General features: G+C 39.3%; 2 protein-coding genes across 6 annotated transcripts in view; one reads left to right on the top strand and one right to left on the bottom strand.

Moving 5' to 3' along the window:
* Window positions 1-5,089, top strand: part of NFE2L2 (nuclear factor, erythroid 2 like 2) — a 35,171-nt gene extending 30,082 nt beyond the window's left edge. For both annotated transcript variants that reach the window (XM_030323943.1, XM_030323945.1), the window contains exons 2-5: window positions 708-974; window positions 1,517-1,606; window positions 2,471-2,662; window positions 3,363-5,089. In XM_030323943.1, coding sequence (XP_030179803.1) covers window positions 708-974; window positions 1,517-1,606; window positions 2,471-2,662; window positions 3,363-4,589 — 1,776 coding nt within the window. In that variant the 3' untranslated portion in view covers window positions 4,590-5,089. The remainder of the gene's footprint in view (window positions 1-707; window positions 975-1,516; window positions 1,607-2,470; window positions 2,663-3,362) is intronic.
* Window positions 5,090-10,290: 5,201 nt separating this feature from the next.
* On the bottom strand, window positions 10,291-20,476 carry HNRNPA3 (heterogeneous nuclear ribonucleoprotein A3). 4 transcript variants are annotated; one of them, XM_030324350.1, is made up of 11 exons: window positions 20,404-20,476; window positions 18,079-18,201; window positions 17,848-17,994; window positions 17,555-17,765; window positions 17,139-17,228; window positions 16,963-17,055; window positions 16,801-16,881; window positions 16,156-16,299; window positions 14,915-15,037; window positions 14,748-14,819; window positions 10,291-14,655 (listed from the first exon to the last, which is right to left on the bottom strand). In XM_030324350.1, exons 1-10 carry the CDS (start codon window positions 20,407-20,409, stop codon window positions 14,767-14,769), a joined length of 1,071 nt encoding a protein of 356 aa, XP_030180210.1. In that variant the 5' UTR covers window positions 20,410-20,476; the 3' UTR covers window positions 10,291-14,655; window positions 14,748-14,766. The 4 variants fall into 4 exon arrangements, with proteins under 4 accessions (XP_030180210.1, XP_030180207.1, XP_030180208.1 ...); XM_030324347.2 differs by having other exon boundaries at window positions 20,338-20,468; XM_030324348.1 differs by having other exon boundaries at window positions 10,291-11,959; window positions 20,338-20,458.
* Between the last annotated feature and the right edge of the window lie 1,067 nt (window positions 20,477-21,543).

The raw sequence follows: 21,543 nt of genomic DNA, 5'->3' as shown, positions 1-21,543 counted from the left end.
GGGTCACAAGATTACCATTAGCTAGGACTTTTTTTTACCAGTTTGTTCATACCTCAGGAGCTAAAACTCAAATCAAGAGGAAATTGTTTTAATAAGTGAGCCACAGGGATTAGAGTAGCAAGAAATGATGGGGGAAAGTAATCCAGTGTAGGAAATACCAAAAGATTGGTGATATTTCGCAACTGCTAGATTGACATTTAACCAGGGTTTTTCCCCTTTTCTCTGTAAACTGGATATTTGCTGAGGTTTAGAAAAAATTCTACATATTTGATCATGTTTTCCATGTCTCATAATACCAGTGGCTTGGAGTGTTTGCTCCAATTTCTATATTCCACTAAACAAGTGTGAGATTTCTTTTAATTCAAGAGCTGTAGTGTGCAACATGTTACTTTGCTCTTTAGTGACCTCTACTATCACCCAGTCGTTAATAATCCAAGTAATAAGTGATTAGAATGGATGGCTGTGTTTTTAGGTTGTTTTTTCTTTTAATGAATAGATTCATTGAATGGAATTAACTGTGCCCTTCCAGAACATTGGATCTGTGTTCCCATTCAGATTGTTTCTAATTTCCCTATCCTGCAACATCAATAATATAATATATAAATTATATTATAATTTTAGGCATAATATAAATTTTAGGATATCTGCCATTTTAAAAACCATCTTAACCATGGTCTTTCCTTTTTTTTTTTTTTTTTTTAACATAGGACATGGATTTGATTGACATACTTTGGAGGCAAGATATAGATCTCGGGGTAAGTCGAGAGGTATTTGACTTCAGTCAACGACGGAAGGAACATGAGCTGGAAAAACAGAAAAAACTTGAAAAGGAAAGACAAGAACAACTCCAAAAGGAGCAAGAGAAAGCCTTCTTTGCTCAGTTACAACTAGATGAAGAGACAGGTGAATTCCTCCCAATTCAGCCTGCCCAACACATCCCATCAGAAACCAGTGGATCTGCCAACTACTCCCAGGTATAGAATTCTCAGTTCTTGGGAAACTGTGTGGCAGGGTTTAAGGAACCGATACTGACCGGTGAGTTTAAAATATCTGCATTGGAGTTCCAGATTTGCCTTTTTACTGTCTTCATGACCATATCAAGTCAACTTCCCAGCCCCAGCTTCCTGAGGAGTTCAAAACCTGACTTTCCTCACAGAGTCGTTGTAAGGATTGAGAGGACATAAATTACATGAAAGTGCTTTGGAAGCTGTGGAAACGTCCTGTAAGGATCGAGCGAGCAGCAGCAGTAGTCATAGTAGAAACTGTAGTACAAGAGTACTAGCGTTTTATTTCCAGATGGACAGTTGAAGCTCAGAGATTCAGTAACTTGCCCGGAGCACACAAGAAATCAGGGAAGCCAAGATTTGAACCCAGATAGTCTGGTCTGTTTGATTCTGTGTGCTATACTACACTAAACTGATTTCAGGAGAAGAGAGACATTTGATTAACCAAATCGTAATCATTGTAGGACACTGAACAATATTTCTCTTCTTCTATGTGTTTCCTTTTTCTCCAGGTTGCCCACATTCCCAAACCAGATGCTCTGTACTTCGATGACTGCATGCAGCTTTTGGCAGAGACATTCCCATTTGTAGATGACAATGAGGTACAACATTTGGTTAACAGCAAAACACCCCAACTATATCTTATACATCCTATGAGTGTGCCTTCATTAAAGAAGTATTTTAGGGGCGCCTGGGTGGCGCAGTCGGTTAAGCGTCTGACTTCAGCCAGGTCACGATCTCGTGGTCCGGGAGTTCGAGCCCCGCGTTGGGTTCTGTGCTGACAGCTCAGAGCCTGGAGCCTGTTTCCGATTCTGTGTCTCCCTCTCTCTCTGCCCCTCCCCCGTTCATGCTCTGTCTCTCTCTGTCCCAAAAATAAATAAACGTTGAAAAAAAAAATTAAAAAAAAGTTTAGGGGGAAATTTTGTCAAAGAAATCTTAGCCTATAGATAACGTTATAATTCAAAAAAAAAAAAAAAGAAAGAAAGAAAAGGTCCCTACACCATGCAAGACCAAATCCTCTTATCCTTGCATAGCCAGAAGCATGGATCTGCATAACCATGAAAACAGGTAACTCATTTGATACGTACAGGTACTTAGAAATAAATTTGGGTGAGTAAAAAGCAAGCTGGGTAACAAACCAAGACTTGCTCAGTTAACAATTCGTTTGTTTTGTGTTTGAAGCACTATACTAGCTATTATACAGGGAGATGCAAATTAAATCCAAAAGTGTATCACTTTCCTTGAAATTTACCTTCAAATGCATAGGCTAAAACAAGCCAGTAAATGAATAAATGTGGAGTTATTTTGTCAGGGGTGGGGGGAAGATTTGTTTCATTATATAGAAATAGGGGCCACAGAACTGTTGGCTAATTCCAGTTTAAAGTGTTGTGATGGTGCCCCGGCATGTACTTCTTTCTCCACTGTTGCTGGCAGACTCACACAGATAAATGCTTTGTCAATTTTAGGTTTCTTCAGCTGCGTTTCAGTCACTTGTTCCTGATATTCCCAGCCAAATCGAGAACCCCGTCTTCATTGCTCCTAATCAGGCTCAGTCACCTCAGAGTCTTGTCACTCAGTCAGTCATTGCTGATTTAGACAATATGCAGCAGGACATTGAGCAAGTTTGGGAGGAGCTACTATCCATTCCAGAATTACAGGTAACTAAGATCTAATAACAGTTAAGTGCCAAAAACACTTTCATATTCAGTGCCTTTAAATTATTTATTCCACTTACTCTTTATATGCCACCTACTTCTAGGAAGGATTGGAGGGTGCTTTTAAATTAGTCACGAGAGGGGCGCCTGGCTGGTTCAGTCAGAAGAGCATGTGACTCTTGACCTCAGGGTCGTGAGTTCAAGCCCCACATTGGATGTAGACATTACTTAAATAAATGAAATTAGTCATGAGAGCTGCCCATGCTCACTTAAGTATGCTTTTGTTAATTAAATGGACTGGATGTCTTGAGGAAAGATCAAGTTGTAAACCTGAAGTCTGATCTAAGAACTGTGAAAATAATACATATGCTTAGACATAAATATCTGTTAGAAATAGGAATTATCTGAATTATAGAAGACCTTGGGAAGAATGAGGGTGGGGAGAGAGTTTACCATCAAATATAGATTATCAGCTATTAAAAACATTTGCATTCAGGGGCACCTGGCTGGCTCAGTCTGTGGAGCTGGAGCGTGTGACTCTCGACCTTAGGGTTTTGAGTCCAAGCCCCACATTGGGTGTAGAGATCACTTAAAAATAAAATCTTTCAAAATAAGTAAAAATATGTGCCATCAGATACAGATTATCAGCTATTAAAAATATTTAACTTGACTTACATTTGGTAAAAATTTCTTTTCTGTGCAGTGTCTTAATATTCAAAATGACAAGTTGGTTGAGACTAGCACGGTCCCAAGTCCAGAAACCAAAATGACAGAAATTGACAACAATTATCATTTCTACTCATCGATGCCCTCACTGGAAAAGGAAGTAGGTAACTGCAGTCCACATTTTCTCAGTGCTTTTGAGGATTCCTTCAGCAGCATCCTCTCCACAGAAGATTCCAGCCAGTTGACCGTGAACTCATTAAATTCAGATGCCACAATAAACACTGATTTTGGTGATGAATTTTATTCTGCTTTCATAGCAGAACCTAGTAGCAGCAATAGCATGCCCTCCTCGGCTACTTTAAGCCAGTCACTCTCTGAACTTCTTAATGGGCCCATTGATGTTTCTGATCTATCACTTTGTAAAGCCTTCAACCAAAACCACCCTGAAAGCACGGAATTCAATGACTCTGACTCTGGCATTTCGCTGAACACGAGTCCTGGCCTGGCATCACCAGAACACTCAGTGGAATCTTCTGTCTATGGAGACACACCGCTTGGCTTCAGTGATTCTGAAATGGAAGAGATAGATAGTGCCCCTGGGAGTGTCAAACAGAATGGTCCTAAAACACAACCCGTACAGTCTTCTGGAGATACAGTCCAACCCCTGTCACCATCCCCAGGGCACAGTGCTCCAGTGCGTGATGCCCAGTGTGAAAACACACCCAAGAAAGAATTGCCTGTAAGTCCCGGTCATCGAAAAACCCCATTCACAAAAGACAAACATTCAAGCCGCTTGGAGGCTCATCTCACAAGAGATGAGCTAAGGGCCAAAGCTCTCCACATCCCATTCCCTGTTGAAAAGATCATTAACCTCCCTGTTGATGACTTCAATGAGATGATGTCCAAGGAACAATTCAACGAAGCTCAACTGGCATTAATTCGCGATATACGCAGGCGGGGTAAGAATAAAGTGGCTGCTCAGAACTGCAGAAAAAGAAAACTGGAAAATATAGTGGAACTGGAACAAGATTTGGATCATTTGAAAGACGAAAAAGAAAAATTGCTCAGAGAAAAGGGCGAGAATGACAAAAGCCTGCATCTACTGAAAAAACAGCTTAGCACCCTGTATCTTGAAGTCTTCAGCATGTTACGTGATGAAGATGGAAAACCTTACTCTCCTAGTGAATACTCCCTGCAGCAAACAAGAGATGGCAATGTGTTCCTTGTGCCCAAGAGTAAGAAGCCAGATGTGAAGAAAAACTAGATTTGGAAGGATCTGACCTTTTCTGAGCTAGTGGGTTTTTTTTTTTTTTTTTTTTGTACTGTTATACTAAAAGCTCCTACTGTGATGTGAAATGCAAAAACATACTTTATAAGTAATTCTATGCAAAATTATAGTAAAAACCTAGTATAGGAAATAATATAAACTTAAAAAAAGCATTAAAGTCAGTCATCAGTATGCTGAATCAGTAGTTTCACTTTAACTGCGAACTTAATTTCTTAGAACACCATTTGGGCTAGTTCCTGTATAAGTGTAAATACTACAAAAACTTATTTATACTGTTCTTATCTCATTTGTTACATTCATAGATTTATATGATACATCTGGCTAAAAGCAAATTGCAAAACTAACCACTATGTACTTTTTTATAAATACTGTATGAACAAAAAGCATTTTTTTTATATTAAATTGTTTAGCTATGGCAAAAACCAATTTAGTTGAAAAGCTGGTACTAATAAAGGAGTATTATGACTGTTAAATTATCTTTGGAATTCATTTGAGTTTATTCGCAGTATTTTCCATAACACACTTAACATATTTAGAAACATTCTTAACATTCAGAACATTTCCATTCATTATAAATATGAAAAGCATTTTATACTGAACTTCTGGTTCCAGAGACCTAAAGAAATAAAGTATATCCAGAAGATGTTTTATGTCTTCAATAGCAAACACAGCTCAACCAAGGAAAATATGTGGACATGGAAACATTCAGTTTACTTACATCAATACATGTATGCCTACCATGTACTAGGTATTTTTTGAAGAACAGGACATGAAAATCCCAGTACTCCTGGAACTGAAGGAAGACAGCAAACCCACACACACCAGGATTGGAAAGACCAGTAGAAAGGAAACATTGCAATTTAAACTAGGGTTGCAGGGACTCCTGGGTGGCTCAGTTAAGCGTCCAACTCTTGATTTCAGCTTGGCTCATGATGTTGTGGTTCAGGAGTTCAAGCCCCTCTTCGGGCTCTGCGCTGACAGTGCAGAGCCTGCTTGGGATTCTCTCTCTCTGCCCCTCCCTCTCAAAATAAGTTTTAAAAAAATAGGGTTGAAAACAGTAAAAGCCTATTGAGATGGCAACGTTTGAAGGTGACCCACTCTATTAACTAAAGAGTGTAACAGCCATGATACAGGATGTTCAAAGGCTCTGAACTCTAAAAACAAGGACTATACGGCTGACCAGCATTCACTTTCAAATGTCCCCTCTGTAAAGAGAGCTTCCTTATATTCTTGCTTTCTCATCTTATATTCTAATAGACTTTTGACTGCTGCTCAAAAAAAGTATACAGCTGAAAATGGAGGGAGAAACAAAGCAGGTAGAAGTGGAATACGGCATAGAACCTTGTTACACCTTCATGAGGACTTTGGCTTTTCCCTAGGAAAGTGGGGAGCCATAGGTGTTAAGGAGTAACATCTGATTTTTAAGTTTCCTTAGCCTGTGTATTGAAGACAGTCTAGAAGGTTAAGGTGGGAGCAGGAAGACCAATGGGAAAGTTCTGGAATAGATGGGATAGTGTTTTGGTCTAGGGTGGGGATAGTAGGAACAGTGAGAAGGCACTGGATTCTGGTTTCAAAGGTAGAACTAAATGAACTTTCTGATAGATGTTGGGTGAAGATGAGAGTCAAGGACTTGTAATATCTTTAAGAACTGAGGGGCATCTGGGTGGCTCAATCAGTCAAGCATCTCTTGATTTTGGCTCAGGTCATGATTTCATGGTTCACGAGTTCAAGCCCACTGTCGGGCTCTCCTGGCAGTATGGAACTTGCTTGGTCCCTCTCCTCTGTCCACTCATGCTCTCAAAAGCAAGCTTAAAAAAAAAAAAAAAGTGGGGTAATGGGAGATTCATCTTGAGGATTAAAACACATTTAGAATAAGTACTACAATGCAGAGGCCCACAGGCCCTAGAGGCGCTGGGCTTTCTGCTGCCATTTTGCTAAATGACCTCCAATAACTGAAGACACTCAGGCTCATTTCCTCCTCTGTAGAGGAAGTATTGAGTTACTATGCAAAAAGTATTGTGCCTAGCTCACTAAGCACTCAACAGGCATATTTTCCATTTTCCTTAGCCTTGTATTGGGATGCCTTTTAGTCGCTAGTGAAAGAAACTAAAGTGAAATTAGCCAGTAAGAAAACCTGGCCTGAATGACAAAGCTTGGGGTTGAACACGACTTCAGAGACTAATGAATGTAGCAGGCATTCAGATTCTGCTGCTGGCCTCTCTGGCACAGTCAAGAATCTCTTCTGTAACTGGTGGTGATGAGACATTTTTCCAACCTCAAGACAAAAGACTGAAGTGCTCCACCCTTAGGCATTATGCGGGTATGTGGCATGAATCCATTACCTGCAGCCCCACCTGAACACCTGGGATTGGCACACCTACAAGGGGTGAGAAGCACTGCTAGGCAGACTGGAACAGACTTCTAGCCTGATAACAGTTGAGTTCACTGTGGTGACTCATTTTTTTTTTTTTTTGTACAGGATCTGAAAAAATAACTTGTAAGTACAAAACATTCTCTCTAGTTCTCTGAAAACAATAAATAGGCGTCTGAGTGACTCAGGTTAAGTGTCCAACTCAGGTCATGATCTCAGTTGTGATACACTCCTGCCCAAGTCAGGCTCTGCTGAGTGGAGCCTGCTTTGGATTCTCTGCCCCTCCCCCACTCTCTTGCAATTTTTAAATAAAATACGGCATTATGCAGAACTTAATGTTTAAATATAACAAAACCTACTTATGACAAAAATTAAAGCCAAGTTTTCATCTTTTGATCTAGACTTGTTAGAGCTTCATACTGTCCTCAGTTTAATTTTGGCTATCCAGTTATTCAAACACTAAACTCAAGTTCCTAGTTTTAAAATGTGTACCTTTGCAGGATACCTGGGTGGCTCAATTAAGCATCCAAATTTCAGCTTATATCATGATCTCAAGGTTTGTGGGTTCAGGCCCCACATCAGTCTGTTGCTGATAGGGAGCCTAAAGCCTGCTTCAGATCCTCTAGCTCCCTCTTAGCCCCTTGCCCTGCTCCCACTCTCAAAACTGAACCTTAAACATTTTTTCCAAAAAAAAAAAAAAGCGTATTACGGGGCGCCTGGGTGGCTTGGTCGGTTGAGCATCCGACTTCGGCTCAGGTCATGATCTCACGGTCCGTGAGTTCAAGCCCCGCGTTGGGCTCTGTGCTGACAGCTCAGAGCCTGGAGCCTGTTTCAGATTCTGTGTCTCCCTCTCTCTCTGCTCCTCCCCTGTTCATGCTCTGTCTCTGTCTCAAAAAAATAAACGTTAAAAAAAAAAAAAACATATCTATGCCTTTTACATTGATTCATAGCAAGCATTCTTAGGAATCTTAACTGAACGATACTGCATTTATTACGTAAAGAAACATTTTCTTGCTGAGATTTCTCAAGCCCATGTTTAGGGAAGGAGTGGCTACTCACATTAACTTACTTATCCTACCCATACTTGTTTTTAAGCCTCTGAACGTACACAAAGTAATTGCCATTCCTATTTTACAGATACTTATCAGGAACAGGTTGTTTTCAGTTGCTTTTATACTTTTTGAGAACTGGAAAAATTTCTTTAAAAGTTTTGTTTTTTTGTTGTTTAAGGTTTAGAGACAGAAACAGCGATGAGTGGGAAAGGGGCATAGAGAGGGAGGAGGGAGACTGAATCCCAAGCACGCTCTGCACTGTCAGGATGGACCCTGATGCAGGGCTCGAACTCACGTAATTGAGTCATGACCGGAGCCAAAACCAAGAGTTGGACGCTTAACCCACTGAGCCACCCAAGGCACCACACCCCAAGAAAACTGAGAAATATTTAAAGGCCACAAAAACTGTGTGGAGAGAAAAACTTGTAGGACATTGGCATAATTAACTTTATTGTAACCCGTTAAAATATTAAGTATTCTTCAGGATAGTAAGAAAGCACCCATAATTACCCCAAATATCTTTAGAGACCGTGGACCAGATGCTAGGTTAAGTTCCTTAAACCCAGCATCAGATTCAACCTCCAGACTCAATGAGAAAGAGGGTGGGTATCATCTCCGCTTTACACAAGTTATTAGGTAAAAACAGCTCCTAATCTGTATAGAATTTAAGTTTGAGTTTTCATGGAGAAAGTTACTTCTTTTCACTAACAGTTAATGAATTTAGTATTTCCTTCAACACTACAGATGACAATCCACAGTAGCATTAACAGTAAACTGTCAGTTAAACATTATCAGGTTACTGTTATTTCTAAATGCCATTCATACATAACTTCAAAGTCAGAAGTCAGACCCTCCTAGCCTCATTTGATACTTAAAGCATGTATTACTAAACAAAACTTTGATTACTATTTTCAGTGTAATGTTTAATTCTACGTACTTAATGCATATGAAACCAAGATTCCTAGGGTCTGTGTTGGCATCAAACTGCCAATGGGTAGCATGCATAAAGAAACCCCAAATAACTTGCCCAAGCTCACAAAACAGCTTAAGTTCTGTATTTAAATACTGTACTGACTTAAACTTGATATAAACAAAAATCTAATTGCATTATTCTAGTATCTACTAAAGAGAAGACAAAAGATTAAATCCAAATAGACCACCTATCAGAGTTCTTTTCAAGAAGTACTTATAGGTTACTCAACATTTCTATCAACAATGTATGGACTAACAGTGTATTCTAAAGTGAAAATTACCTGTATTTTAACTTCCAAACTAGTTAACATTTCATAGAATTCATCTTTTGTCATTATAGGCCCTTTTAACATATTATAGCTATATACATGGATATGGTAAAACCTAACCATTTCATATTTCCAAGTATTTTAAAGCTGCCAGTACCGTTGTATTTAACACATCAACAAATCTTAGAAGTTGAGTATCCTGGGCAAATTCCTATTTCCTAGCTTTCAGCATAGTACCCACTTAACCTCTAGAATGCAGTTCAATGCACCCTTGCCATTACCAGTCTTTATATAAAGTGTTCTACTGGAATTATAAGGTACTTACTGCTGCAGAGTTAAGACCACTGCACACACCACGAAAACCAGTGTTGAAACCAAACCCAAGCAAAATGCGTTGCAATTCTAACAGCTAGAATTCCTTACATGGCTACAACTCCTATTCAACATGTTCTTAATAGCTACTAATGCTAAGAATCCAAATATTTGTGCTACAAAGTTTCCCTAAAAGTCACAATTCTTAAAACTCTACCCACCAAAGTTCTTGCTTTAACAGAGGACTATTACCACCTTTATTTGGATAAAAATGCAGTATTCCAGTCTGGCTGAATTTCCTGTTTTCTCCCAGTCCACCCTCACACCACAGAATACTCAACCAATCCACTGAAACCCAATGCATCCAACAGCTGAAACTCCTTCATCTTTCCTATCTTTTCAGTCATTTAAGTATCCTTAACTGCGTTGTTTTTTTTTTTTTTTAAGTTCAGATTCCTCATTTACCACCCAAGCATCTCATACACTGGTATTCAAGACTTAAATCCTTAAGCAACAGGCTTTCAGTTCATTTTCTGTCCCCATTTCCAGTGTCATGTATGTTTCCCACTGAATAGAATCCATAACCTTGAACTGCTATGTAAAGGCTCATTTCAAGTTTCCCATTATTTTATTACTAATAAAGTATGTAATATTCACCTAGAGTGTTTAAATCACACACTGGAAAGCAACAAAACAACACACACATTTCTAAAAATATTTTAATGAAAAAGTTATCTTTCTGTAAACATTTCATTAATACTACAAATGAAACATTTGAATCCATTACAGACCACCTCTTAAGTCTTAAAAATCAGGATAAAACATTGAAATTTAAAAGTAATCTTGAGTATTATATAGGCTAACAATCCTTTCATTACCCCTGCCATTAACTTGCTTATTCAACTATTTGTGACATTCAATTATTGGAACTCCGATACTGTCCCTTCATTAGAAATGTTTCAAGTTGTGACATACCAGAACTCTTAAAACCAAGCCTATTCCAACCGTTCAGTTCCTTAACAAATGATCTTTAGTACCAAATTTTCTTTTTTAGAACTTGAGTGTCTATCAGGCATTTTTTTTTTTAATGTAGTGTGGGAAGCAATAACCTGTAAGTTGGTTTGACAAAATCTGTTAAAAAGCCTGGCTCAACCATTTTCCCCCTTCTAGAACTTCCTTATTTGGCTTACTGGTGCTATGACTAAAGAGCACATTTTTCAGAAATGACAGTGGAACTACATTTAAATAAAATCATTTTATTTCAAAAGAAAGGAGATGGACTGTAAAGAATATTACCTATCTTGGTTAATTTGCTTCACACTAAAAGAAAATTTATCATTAAAAGACTATTATCTTCTTCAACACTTCATTTTTATGATGATGTGTGGAAATTTAGTCCTGATTTAGTTGGAGGAAACAGAGCCAACCATTTTGAGAATAAACTAAAACTACACCTATGTATTAACTTTGTAATTTAGAAACTGTTTTAAAAGCCTGTCCCCCAAGTTTTTTTCAAGTACATAAACATCAAATCTCAATTTTTCTGAAGTTAAGTCCAACATGAGGCTTGAACTCACCCATGACCCCATGATCAAGAGTTGCATGCTATACAAACTGAGCCAGCCAAGCACCCCTCAAATTCTCAAATTTTTAATAAGCCCTTTGGGACAGTGATAATAGCCCTTATGAATGATTAGCAACTGATTTAAACAGTGATTAATATTTTAATTACTCTTTGGGAAATCTTTTAAGGGAGTATTAGCGTAATTAGGTCCCCCACTACTTCTGGTTAACTGATTAAAACACAAAAGAACCAAAATGTATCCTATTAGTTCAAGTAATTCCCTGGATTTATATGCAAGAGAACTTTATGAGGCCACTTGAATGAAGACCATTCTTCTATCACCTGACAATTTTGAAAGTTCATTCTAAGGTGTTTTTCATGGAATAAGGATTAGCAGCTTAATGCTTCTGTTACAAGTGTCATGCTTATTACAAAACTTCACAAAATTTAAGGTTACTCATCAAAAATCAACTTTACCCTAAATACACCAACAATGAATTGTATATATGGGGCAACATCTGACTCAAGATAAATATTCATGGCTGTTGCAGGGCCTGAAACTGTTTAAAATGTGTTTGTTGGATGTGGTTCTAAAATGTTGGATCTGGTTCTGAAATAAAGTATTCAGCTGAGTAATTTTGCCAATGTACCTAATAGTTTCAAAATATGTCATATAAGTTTGTAGGGAAACAAATGGTGTCATGAGCTTTTACTGTGAGCTACAAACCTTACCCAGCCAGAAACCTTCGTATATAAGATGGTAGGAAAGACATTCCTCATTTAGGCAAGTAGGGTTCTCATTCAACCTGCAAATCAAAAAGATTACTCTTACCTTGCTTTACAAAAAATTACTCTTTAATTAGTGAAAAAATTCAAATTCAAGCCTTACCTAATGCTTATTGCCCTTCCTTGCAGGTCTAAATGCTAGACCTAGTGACTGTGGCAACTATCTCTCATTGTGATGTTCCAAAAGGCGAAGAGCTCCTTCCTGCTAGACTTTCTTCGATATTTCAGTTGTAATAAGCAGATTTAACTAGCTTTTGGAAAGTTGCTCACTATCACCATAGTATCTTATGCCTTCACTTCTCTGTAGTTGAAGCTCTTGCTGCTGCCTTGTCATTCTTTATTTATGCTGACTTGTCCATACTCAAAAGGCTGCTGAAGTCCTGTCTTAGTGAGTCTCCTTTGATCCACACTGTGCTTAAAATGCACATCTTAGGTCCTTTAAAGCTGGTTAAATCGCTCTCCTCATGGCTTACTTTTCCACACTGTTCACAAGAACTAAGCTAATACAACTTATAAACAGGTCACATACACAGATTTCACCTGCTTATAGGTTGCAAACATTAACTTACTGAAAATATTTTCACTATTAAACTAGTTCCAGAACACAGAAAGTTTGTTAACAGTACAATTAACCTCAGATGCCATTAAAGGATACTGTCAAGGTTGTGTCAAACATTTTCACAAACATAGAAACAGGAAATGTCAATCTCCCCCATTCCTTCAACCTTTATTATATGAATAAAAGAACTTGAGACAATTTAGCTCAATTTTAATAAAATGTTTCCCAAGCATTACTTTGACCAGGTACCCAGGTTTAAATTATGAACATTGACAGTGTCCATTTATATAACCACATTTGAAGTTGTTAAAGACTTAACCATTTTCTAATATTAGCCTATTTTCTACGCTGCTTATTCACATATGTCCGTTAACAAATGGAATGTTGTCTGTTACATTTATTGGTTTGTGAGTGTTTTCTGGAAAACTGCAGTATCTGTGAAGACCGATTTCCATGCTGGCATTGCATGCATCCAAATATTAATAATGCACAGAGGCACAGAATTAGAGCAACAAGAGAGCATATTCAAACACTAGCACGCCCCATTCCCCTTTTTATTGCTTGTTTTGCTTAGTACTTCTGAAAACAAAAATAATCTCGAATTCAACGTTCAACTGCCGAAGAAAGAGTAACAGCAGAGCACATACTCAGGGCTCGAATGAAATTGTAAGCACTAGCTGGCGCACAACAGTAGACATTGGTTTTTATATTTACGACCTTATCTAAAACTCTTCTCAACCAGGGTCTTCCAAACCAAACTGTTAACTCATACCAACATGATTTATATGTTCAAACATACATATGGAATAACAGTGTGTTCTTGTGGATTTTTAAAGTGAGCAAAAACTCAGACTATTCAAATTTGAATTTGGGTCTCTGGGAAGTGAGAAGCTTGTACTAAGCAACTATGCTACACTGCTACTGTAGGAAGTCATTTGGGATGATTTTATCTAGACTGTCCTTGGTTTTATCCAGCAGAATACAGAGGGTACACACAGGAAAGCATGCCAGCCAGTTAAGGGTTCAACAATGCATGATTTTTATTCTCTTGCTTCTGAAAGCTTGTATCAAAAAAATAGATATATATTAAACCAAGGAAAATAACTGAAGACTTATGGGCCTCTTGTGCTTTAAAAAGGGAAAATAAGAGTAGCCACTAATTTGCTCAGATACAGCAGGCTTAGTGGTCCTGTTATTTTGAAAAATTTTTAAGAATGGTTTTTAAGGGAAAGGGAAAACATCCACTACCCCTTTCCAGAATTTAAACAGAGGGCAGTAGACATTCTTTACACCCAAATAAAACTATGGCAGTTCACATGTGACCATGGTGAATGTAGAATGGAGATGTTCTAAACACAGCTAGGACTCTCAGCAAAGCTAACACACTAAAATCATATGATTACATTTTGAAATAAAATGCACAAAAACCAAATAGGAATTTTGAGATTTTTCATTTGAAGGTAAATCTTAATGCTATTAAATTCACAAATATGCTAATTTAAATACCCAATTCTATTTATCTAAAACACACATTGCAAACATACAAATATCTATTCTCTCCACATGTCAGAGCCCATTCATTTCATGGTTTGGAAATGCAGAGAATAGATTCCCCTTAAACTGCAAGTCAGCAGGTGTTTCTTTACAGTTAACTTTAGCAAAATTCATACAAAATAGTAATTAACAATGATCTTCTTTACTTGTTAACTCACAAGGAAACACCTTCAAAACTGCATTTTGTTAAAGTTTCTGTACTAAAATGTAGAAAAACTGAACTACACAAATATTGAAAAGTTAAAAATTCCTTAATTTTTTATTCCTGGTACCACTACCACAATTTACAGGGCAATATACCTGATGTAATGAAAAGAAAAAGAAAAAGACAAAGCTACAACAGATAAAAGACCTCAGGAATGTACATCTAATTGACACTACATTGCATTAATCAATAGCTGCACTTTTTGCAAACTGTGGCTATGACAGTCCTGAACAAGAAGGGTTTCCTGTTTAAGCTGCAGTAACTTTTCTGACTATGGATCATCGTTCCTTCTGTGGCAGATTTTTACAGTTCCTCTAATGCATTTGGGACGACTGTCTCAAAGTAACCTGCAGCTTTCCTGACAACTCCTCGCTCTCTCTCCTGCTAAGAACTGTAGCCTGTTGAATAATACAGGATAAAAAAATTATTACACTCAGTGAACAGTTCCACATATTCTTTATCATCATGATAAAAATTTAAAGATACCTACCCTTTTCTTCTGAAAATTTTTAGAACCTTCTGCTACCATATCCACCACTTCCACCACCAGATCCATAACCACCTAGAAATACACAAGTTTTGTTTTAAAAATCTGTGTATGTTTTTAAATTAAGAAGTCTATGGAAAACTTAACCAGAAAAATAAAAAAGTACTTACCACCATAGGGACTGCCCGAGCTTCTTCCACCAAAACTGCCCCCTTTCATGGGTCCATAATTTGATTGCTGTTGTCCACTATAATTTCCAAAATCATTATAGTTCCCACCACCACCATAGTTACCTGAAATCACAAAAGTTTTGTTGGTGGTTGACCTATACAATTATTTTCCTCTTTTAACGTATGTACCCATTCTTGTGACAGCACACTTGGGAACACTTAAAATGCAACCCATTTGCAGTTTATAGAGCTACCAACTCTACCAACAGAGGCCCACTAGCAGACCTCAGGCATAAGTAGGAGAGGAGGAATCAGTGAAGATGGTCCAGGAGAGCTCCTATGTCCGCATCAGATGTTATGCCCCAGTTCATGTTCTTGCCTTCATACTACTAACACCATCAGAAATGTGCTTGATTCACTCTAATTCTAACGTAGTACAACTTTTATATCAATGACAAAGAACATACTCTAAATGAGCTACTCAAAAAAGAAGAGTGGCTCAATCAGGTAAGTGTCTGACTCTTGATCTCAGCTCAGGTCATGATCTTATGGTCCTGAGACAGAGCCCCACATGGGGTTCCACGCTATCAGCATGGAGATTCTCTCCCTTGCTCTCTGCCCCTCCCCCACTCTCTAAAGTTAAAAAAAAAATCTTCAAGGGGCACCTGGCTGGCCCAGTGGGTAGAGTATGCAACCGTTGATCTTGGGGTTTTGAGTCCAAGCCCCACACTGGGCACAGAGCTTACTTAAAAATTAAATAATTTAAAATGACAAAAACTTAAAAACCTTCTGTTGTTGACACATTAACATCCCAACAAAACTCAATGTATTCGTAACAAAGCTCTTCATCTACAGTATCATGGAATAATGACGAAAACCGGATTATCTGAAAAGTACCTGACATCAAAATTCAAAATACTCCTGTCACCTAAACCCTAGATGACAACTGAGTTTTCAACGTGTCTGTATTTAACTTGCAGTTCCCATTTGCCCAATTTTAAAGTGCCTAGAATTAAGTTAATTCTGGCAATTACTAAAAATATGTCCATTTCGATTACATAACAGTTGAACACATTTTACCAATTTGCTAAGTAGCCAGCAAAAAAATTTGGTTTCATCACCCATCATTTGAGTATTTTCTAATATTATGATTTGACTAAATGCTACATTTTAACATTTTTTTAAGACATCTGTAACGACCTATAAATGATATGGAATATTTAAAACAAGTAAAAGCTTACCACCTCCAAAATTTCCTCCTTCATTGTAACCATCATATCCTCCACCACCGCCACCATATCCACCTCCTTGGTTTCCATATCCTGGTCCACCGCCACCATAGCCTCCTCTACTACTATAACCAGGACCACCACCATAGTTTCCACCTAAAAAAAAAAAAAAAAAAAAAAAAAGAGTCACAAAAAAACCCACAAACGTACAGAGTCAAATTATTGAACTACATTTATATCACCACCAACCAACTGAAAAATAAACCAATGACTTAACACTCTAAAGGCTGGTAATACCTCATTAACACAGCATCAGAAACCTAGGCTACTGAGAATGAAGATAAAAGCTTAAATATCTTTTCATACTAAAAACAAAATTGTTCTACTTTTTCGAAGTTAAAGTTCACTGAAGAAAATAGTGAACAGTATCCACTGACACAGTCTGGCTCAACTGCTAGTACAATAAACATTAACCAAAGAGAACTAGCTGATGTTAAAAATTAAGGGGGGGGGGATCTGGTCTTTCACGTCATTAGTTATAAAAAATCACACTTTGTAATAAGCCATGGAAGTTTTCACTAAAACTCAGAATATAAACAAATGCTTAACTACCAATAAAGTACATAAAGTCAAAACATCAAACAGTTAAAAACTTACCATCACCTCCAAATCCATTATATCCACCATCACCTCCTCCATAACTACCTCTGCTGCCACCACCTCCACCACCATAGCCTCCTGAGGAAAAGGTTATGAATTAAAAATAAATACTCCACTTAGCAAATTTTAGGTAGACACATTAAAAGATAACTATCTTACCTCTTCCACCAAAGTTTCCACCGCGGCCAAAGTTACCACCACCTCCAAAGTTTCCTCCACGACCCATAAAGTTGCCAGATCCACCTCCACGACCTTTAACACGGGCAAGGAAGATCTTTAAAAACCTTACAAACACCACTCACTTCTATTGTGTATATATACATTGTTCTACTCACCTCTTTGCGATCCAGCAGACTGCATTTCTTGTTTAGAAAGGGCCTTTTTCACTTCACAATTATGCCCATTAATAGTGTGGTATTTCTGAACTAAATTTTTTTTTAATCAAACAAACAAACAGAAGTTATTTGATGTTTGGAAAAGCACATATAAATGATAGCCTTTTTAAAACTCATTAAAATATCATCAAGAAGGTAGTGACTGAATGGGAATGAGGGAGTGTTCTGGAACAATAAATAAGGTTTATTTCTTGATCCGGATGCTGGTTACACAGGTGTAGTCATTTATGAAAACTGAACCATATGCTTTATATGCTATGAAACACAATACAAAATGATAAGCAGTCTGGCAAATCTAGCATAGCACAAAGGAACCTTTTGTTTTCTCATTCAAGCTCCAATAAATTCCTACTTACCAACAATTTTATCAACTGTATCATGATCATCAAAAGTTACAAAAGCAAATCCTCTCTTTTTTCCACTCTGCCTGTCCTCCATAACTTCTATGGTTTCAATCTTGCCATACTTTTCAAAGTAGTCTCTCAAATTATATTCTTCTGTATCTTCTTTAATACCACCGACAAAAATTTTCTTCACAGTTAGATGGGCACCAGGCTTTACAGAATCCTACGTATAAAAAATACATGTCAAAAACCAAATTCAAATTCTTCAACAATTCCGCACATTATGCAGCATAATATCAAAATACCTCTCTAGAAACAGCTCTCTTTGGTTCCACTACACGCCCATCAACCTTGTGTGGTCGAGCACACATTGCTGCATCCACCTCCTCCACACAAGAGTAAGTCACAAAACCAAAACCCCTGGAACGTTTTGTTTGGGGGTCTCTCATCACCTATAAAACAGAAGTTTTAAAGTACTGAAATACATCTGTACAGGTCCCACACCCCTTAACAACCTTTTTTTGCTGTTAACTTACCACACAATCTGTAAGTGTGCCCCATTTTTCAAAATGTTCTCTTAAACTATCATCTGTAGTTTCAAAGCTCAAACCACCAATAAACAGTTTTCTCAACTGCTCTGGTTCCTTTGGATCATGGCCCTGAGAAAACAAATACATGTTAATTATTTCTTTGAGCGGATGAATTGCTAAGGTGCACAAAGCTTTAATCTGCTACAAATGATAAACTCACATCAAATTCCTGTACCATTAACACTTTGTCTAATTAAAAATTGGAGTAAGATCACGCATCAACTGATTAAAGGTACCAACGCCAAAAAATTCTGTAGCCAGTCTTTCAAATGCCAACATCACTTCAACTACATTGAAGTCCAAGAAAACTTCAGAATCAAAAGTCCCTTAACTTTAGACTTCAACTAAAAGTATCTGGGGACAGAGTTTAGAAGTTGCTACTGGCAAACTATTCTTTAAGAAACCAATGTGTTGGGGCGCCGGGGTGGCTCAGCCGGTTCAGTGTCCGACTTCGGCTCAGGTCATGATCTCGAGGTTTGTGAGTTCAAGCCCCGAGTCAGGCTCTGTGCTGATGGCTCAGAGCCTGGAGCCTGTTTCAGATTCTGTGTCTCCCTCTCTCTCTCTGACCCTCCCCTGTTCATGCTCTGTCTCTCTCAGTCTCAAAAATAAATAAACGTTAAAAACAAAAAACAAAACAAAAAAAAAGAAACCAATGTGTTGTAGAAGCAGTATTCCATCCATGCCATTTATTTTCATGTCTTCCCTCCTCAGTCTACGTTTCAAGCATTTAGTTTTAAACCACAAAACCGTGAAGAAAAACTTAAAGGTTCTTAGTGGTAAACTTTTAAAAATTCATCAATTTCAAGAAAATCAAGATGTTAAAACAGGTATTCCTCAATACCAGGCTAAACCAGCATTCTTCCTCCAAAAATTACAAAAAGAAACCCACCATTTATCTTGATCGCTTTCTATAACCAATCTGTATTTGCACTTGTATCACATGGCAAAAATTTCAAAAACATAGGATCACAAAAAGGACAAGTTACATTAAATATAGTATGTAATGTTCGACAAGAATGGAGAACAAAACAAAACGAGATTTAAAAAAATTAAGGTGTGATATGGACGGAATTGTTTTGCAATTTAACTAGTTCCTTAATAAAGTTACATGAACTGCCATTTAATGCATGCATTAAAATTAATTCATCCAAAGTCCTTAAATAAAGGGGCTCACATTTACATTCTAATGTCTTCGTGTGTCTTCCAAAGTAGAGATGTTAAGGCATTTAATATGAAAAGACTGTCACATGCTAGAAAAAAATGTTAAATGATTAATAGCCTAAAGCACCATTCACGTAATCTTTTCAAATCTTGGTTAACAGCATTTAATCGACAAAACACAAAGATGACCAAAAAAAAAACTTATAACCGCATAAAATTATCTCAAACACAGTAAAAATTCAACTGTGGTTGCAGTCCTCTACAACAAAAATCAAAGAAACCATTACAGCCAACCCACAAGGCGCGAAAATACGTATAATTCTAAGTACTTTAGCAAGAACAGTAAATCAGTAAGTATTCTAAAGCAGCAAACTTTTTAAAAATTTCATTATTGTCAACTGGGTGCTGCGAAGAAAAAAACAGGAGAATTAAATTCTCGTCGCCTTAAAAATATCTGAAAGGACGAGAAACGCGCGGGCATAACTTCAGCGAAAGCACTAGGCCCCAAAACCCAAGAACGTTTGTGGCATTTTCTGCCGGGCCGCCTCCTCCCGCTTCCTTCCAATCCCGCGCTCTTTCCCGGCGGCGGAGCGAGGCGGCGGCCATTGCGGCCCAATGCGCCATTTCGTAACGCGGCAGCGGATCAATGTCAATGTGGCCGCCGCCCGGCTGCTCGCTCGCCCGGATGTGACTGCTCGTCCCCTCCCCTCCCCCACCGCCTCCTCCCAACCGCTCCCGCCGAGGCCCGCCATGCCGCCCTCGGCCTTGGATCCGAGGCCGCGCGGCCTGCCGGCCAGCTCCTCTCCCGACATCTCCCCAGCCACGCAACGCCTCCGAGGGGCCACCTGTGCAGCCGAAGGAGAAGGCAAGGGGAGCGAAGGGCCCCCAGAAGGCCTCCGAGGCCCGCTCCCCTCCCCCTCCCACCGCCCGTCTCAACGCAGAGCGCGGGACAGTCGACACGGTCCACCCGGCCTCCCCGCTCCCACCGAACTAGGCCCCCCACGCCGGCCACTACCCGTCAACCCCCCGCTCTCCCCCTAATACCTCCTCCCCCCGGCGGCGGCGGCGACGGCCGGAGTCGGGCTGGGGGCGACCGGGCGGCGGTTTTACCTCCATTTTGAGACCGGACTCGCCTCTTCCAACTCGAGTTCAATATGGGACCGAGAGGAAGAGGCGGGGCTAGTCATCACGTGACGCGCTTTCCGCGCGCCACCGGCCTGTGGGGGAGGGGCAAGTTCGGAAGGGGGCGTGGGCAACTAGGCGCGAAGACGGAATGGACGAGCGGGTTGGCGGGCGGGGAGCGGGGGCGGGCCGGTCCGCGGGAGCGCGCGCGCCTCGCCAACTTCCAGTGCGGTGCCGCCTTTTCCGACGTTCGCGCCGGGGCTCAGGCGGGGACGTCAGCTGGGACTCAGCCAATAGCGAGCGCCCACGTCGGGAGAATGCCTCGTGACCGCGCGTCACCGGAGAAAAGGCTTTTCTCTTTCTTCTCGCGCTTTTTTCCCCTCCCCCACGTAGGCTTCTCGGTTTGCTCTTACGAATTCATTTCATTCCCGTGCTGAATAAAACCGCACTTTTCTCACCTGTGCTTTAAGGTTGCAAGAAAGCCCCGTGGGCCCCTCAGCATCTCCTCGCACGTTTCCACATGCCAGAGACCAGATTCTGTGACTGCGATGCCCACTGTGAGGTATCCCTGCGACCCCGACATGTGTGATTCATAGGCACCTTGGAAAGGCCTCAAAACGCGGCTGACCTAGTGAAATTTCACCCTTAATGAGCTGAGGCAGGACTGGTCGAGGTCAGTTCATTAGGTACTCACTGAACTTAAATCTATCGCCACAGATTTCTAACTGGTTAACGTGGAAAGCTGAAACAGCTGTTCTCGTGGACGTAATTTCAGGAATGATTTACAAGATTTCTAAAAGGGTGGTCAGTTAGGCTTCTTTTACGCGAGTGATCTTTATCTTAATGTTTCCAACTCGATTTTGAAGTATAACGAACGAGACAGATAGAAAACCGATCTAATAATCCTTTATGTAGTGAAGTGATTTTACATCATTCGACCTTACTGAGCTCTAGTTTTAGTTTTTTAAATGAAAAATGGAGGTGAGTCTCCAACACCTATGGGAGCTGTAAATTAATAATCTACCGATCCGTGTCTAAACGAAGGTACTGATAAAAGTGGCCACAATTGGCAAGTCTCCTACCCTGCTAAGAAATGCCCGGTATTTTAATGTAACGATCCGTAAAGAA

Source organism: Lynx canadensis, chromosome C1, assembly GCF_007474595.2.
Source record: "Lynx canadensis isolate LIC74 chromosome C1, mLynCan4.pri.v2, whole genome shotgun sequence".
Classification (NCBI taxonomy): domain Eukaryota; kingdom Metazoa; phylum Chordata; class Mammalia; order Carnivora; family Felidae; genus Lynx; species Lynx canadensis.
Note: the sequence above shows the minus strand (reverse complement) of the source record. Positions and strands in the feature narration are given on the sequence as shown.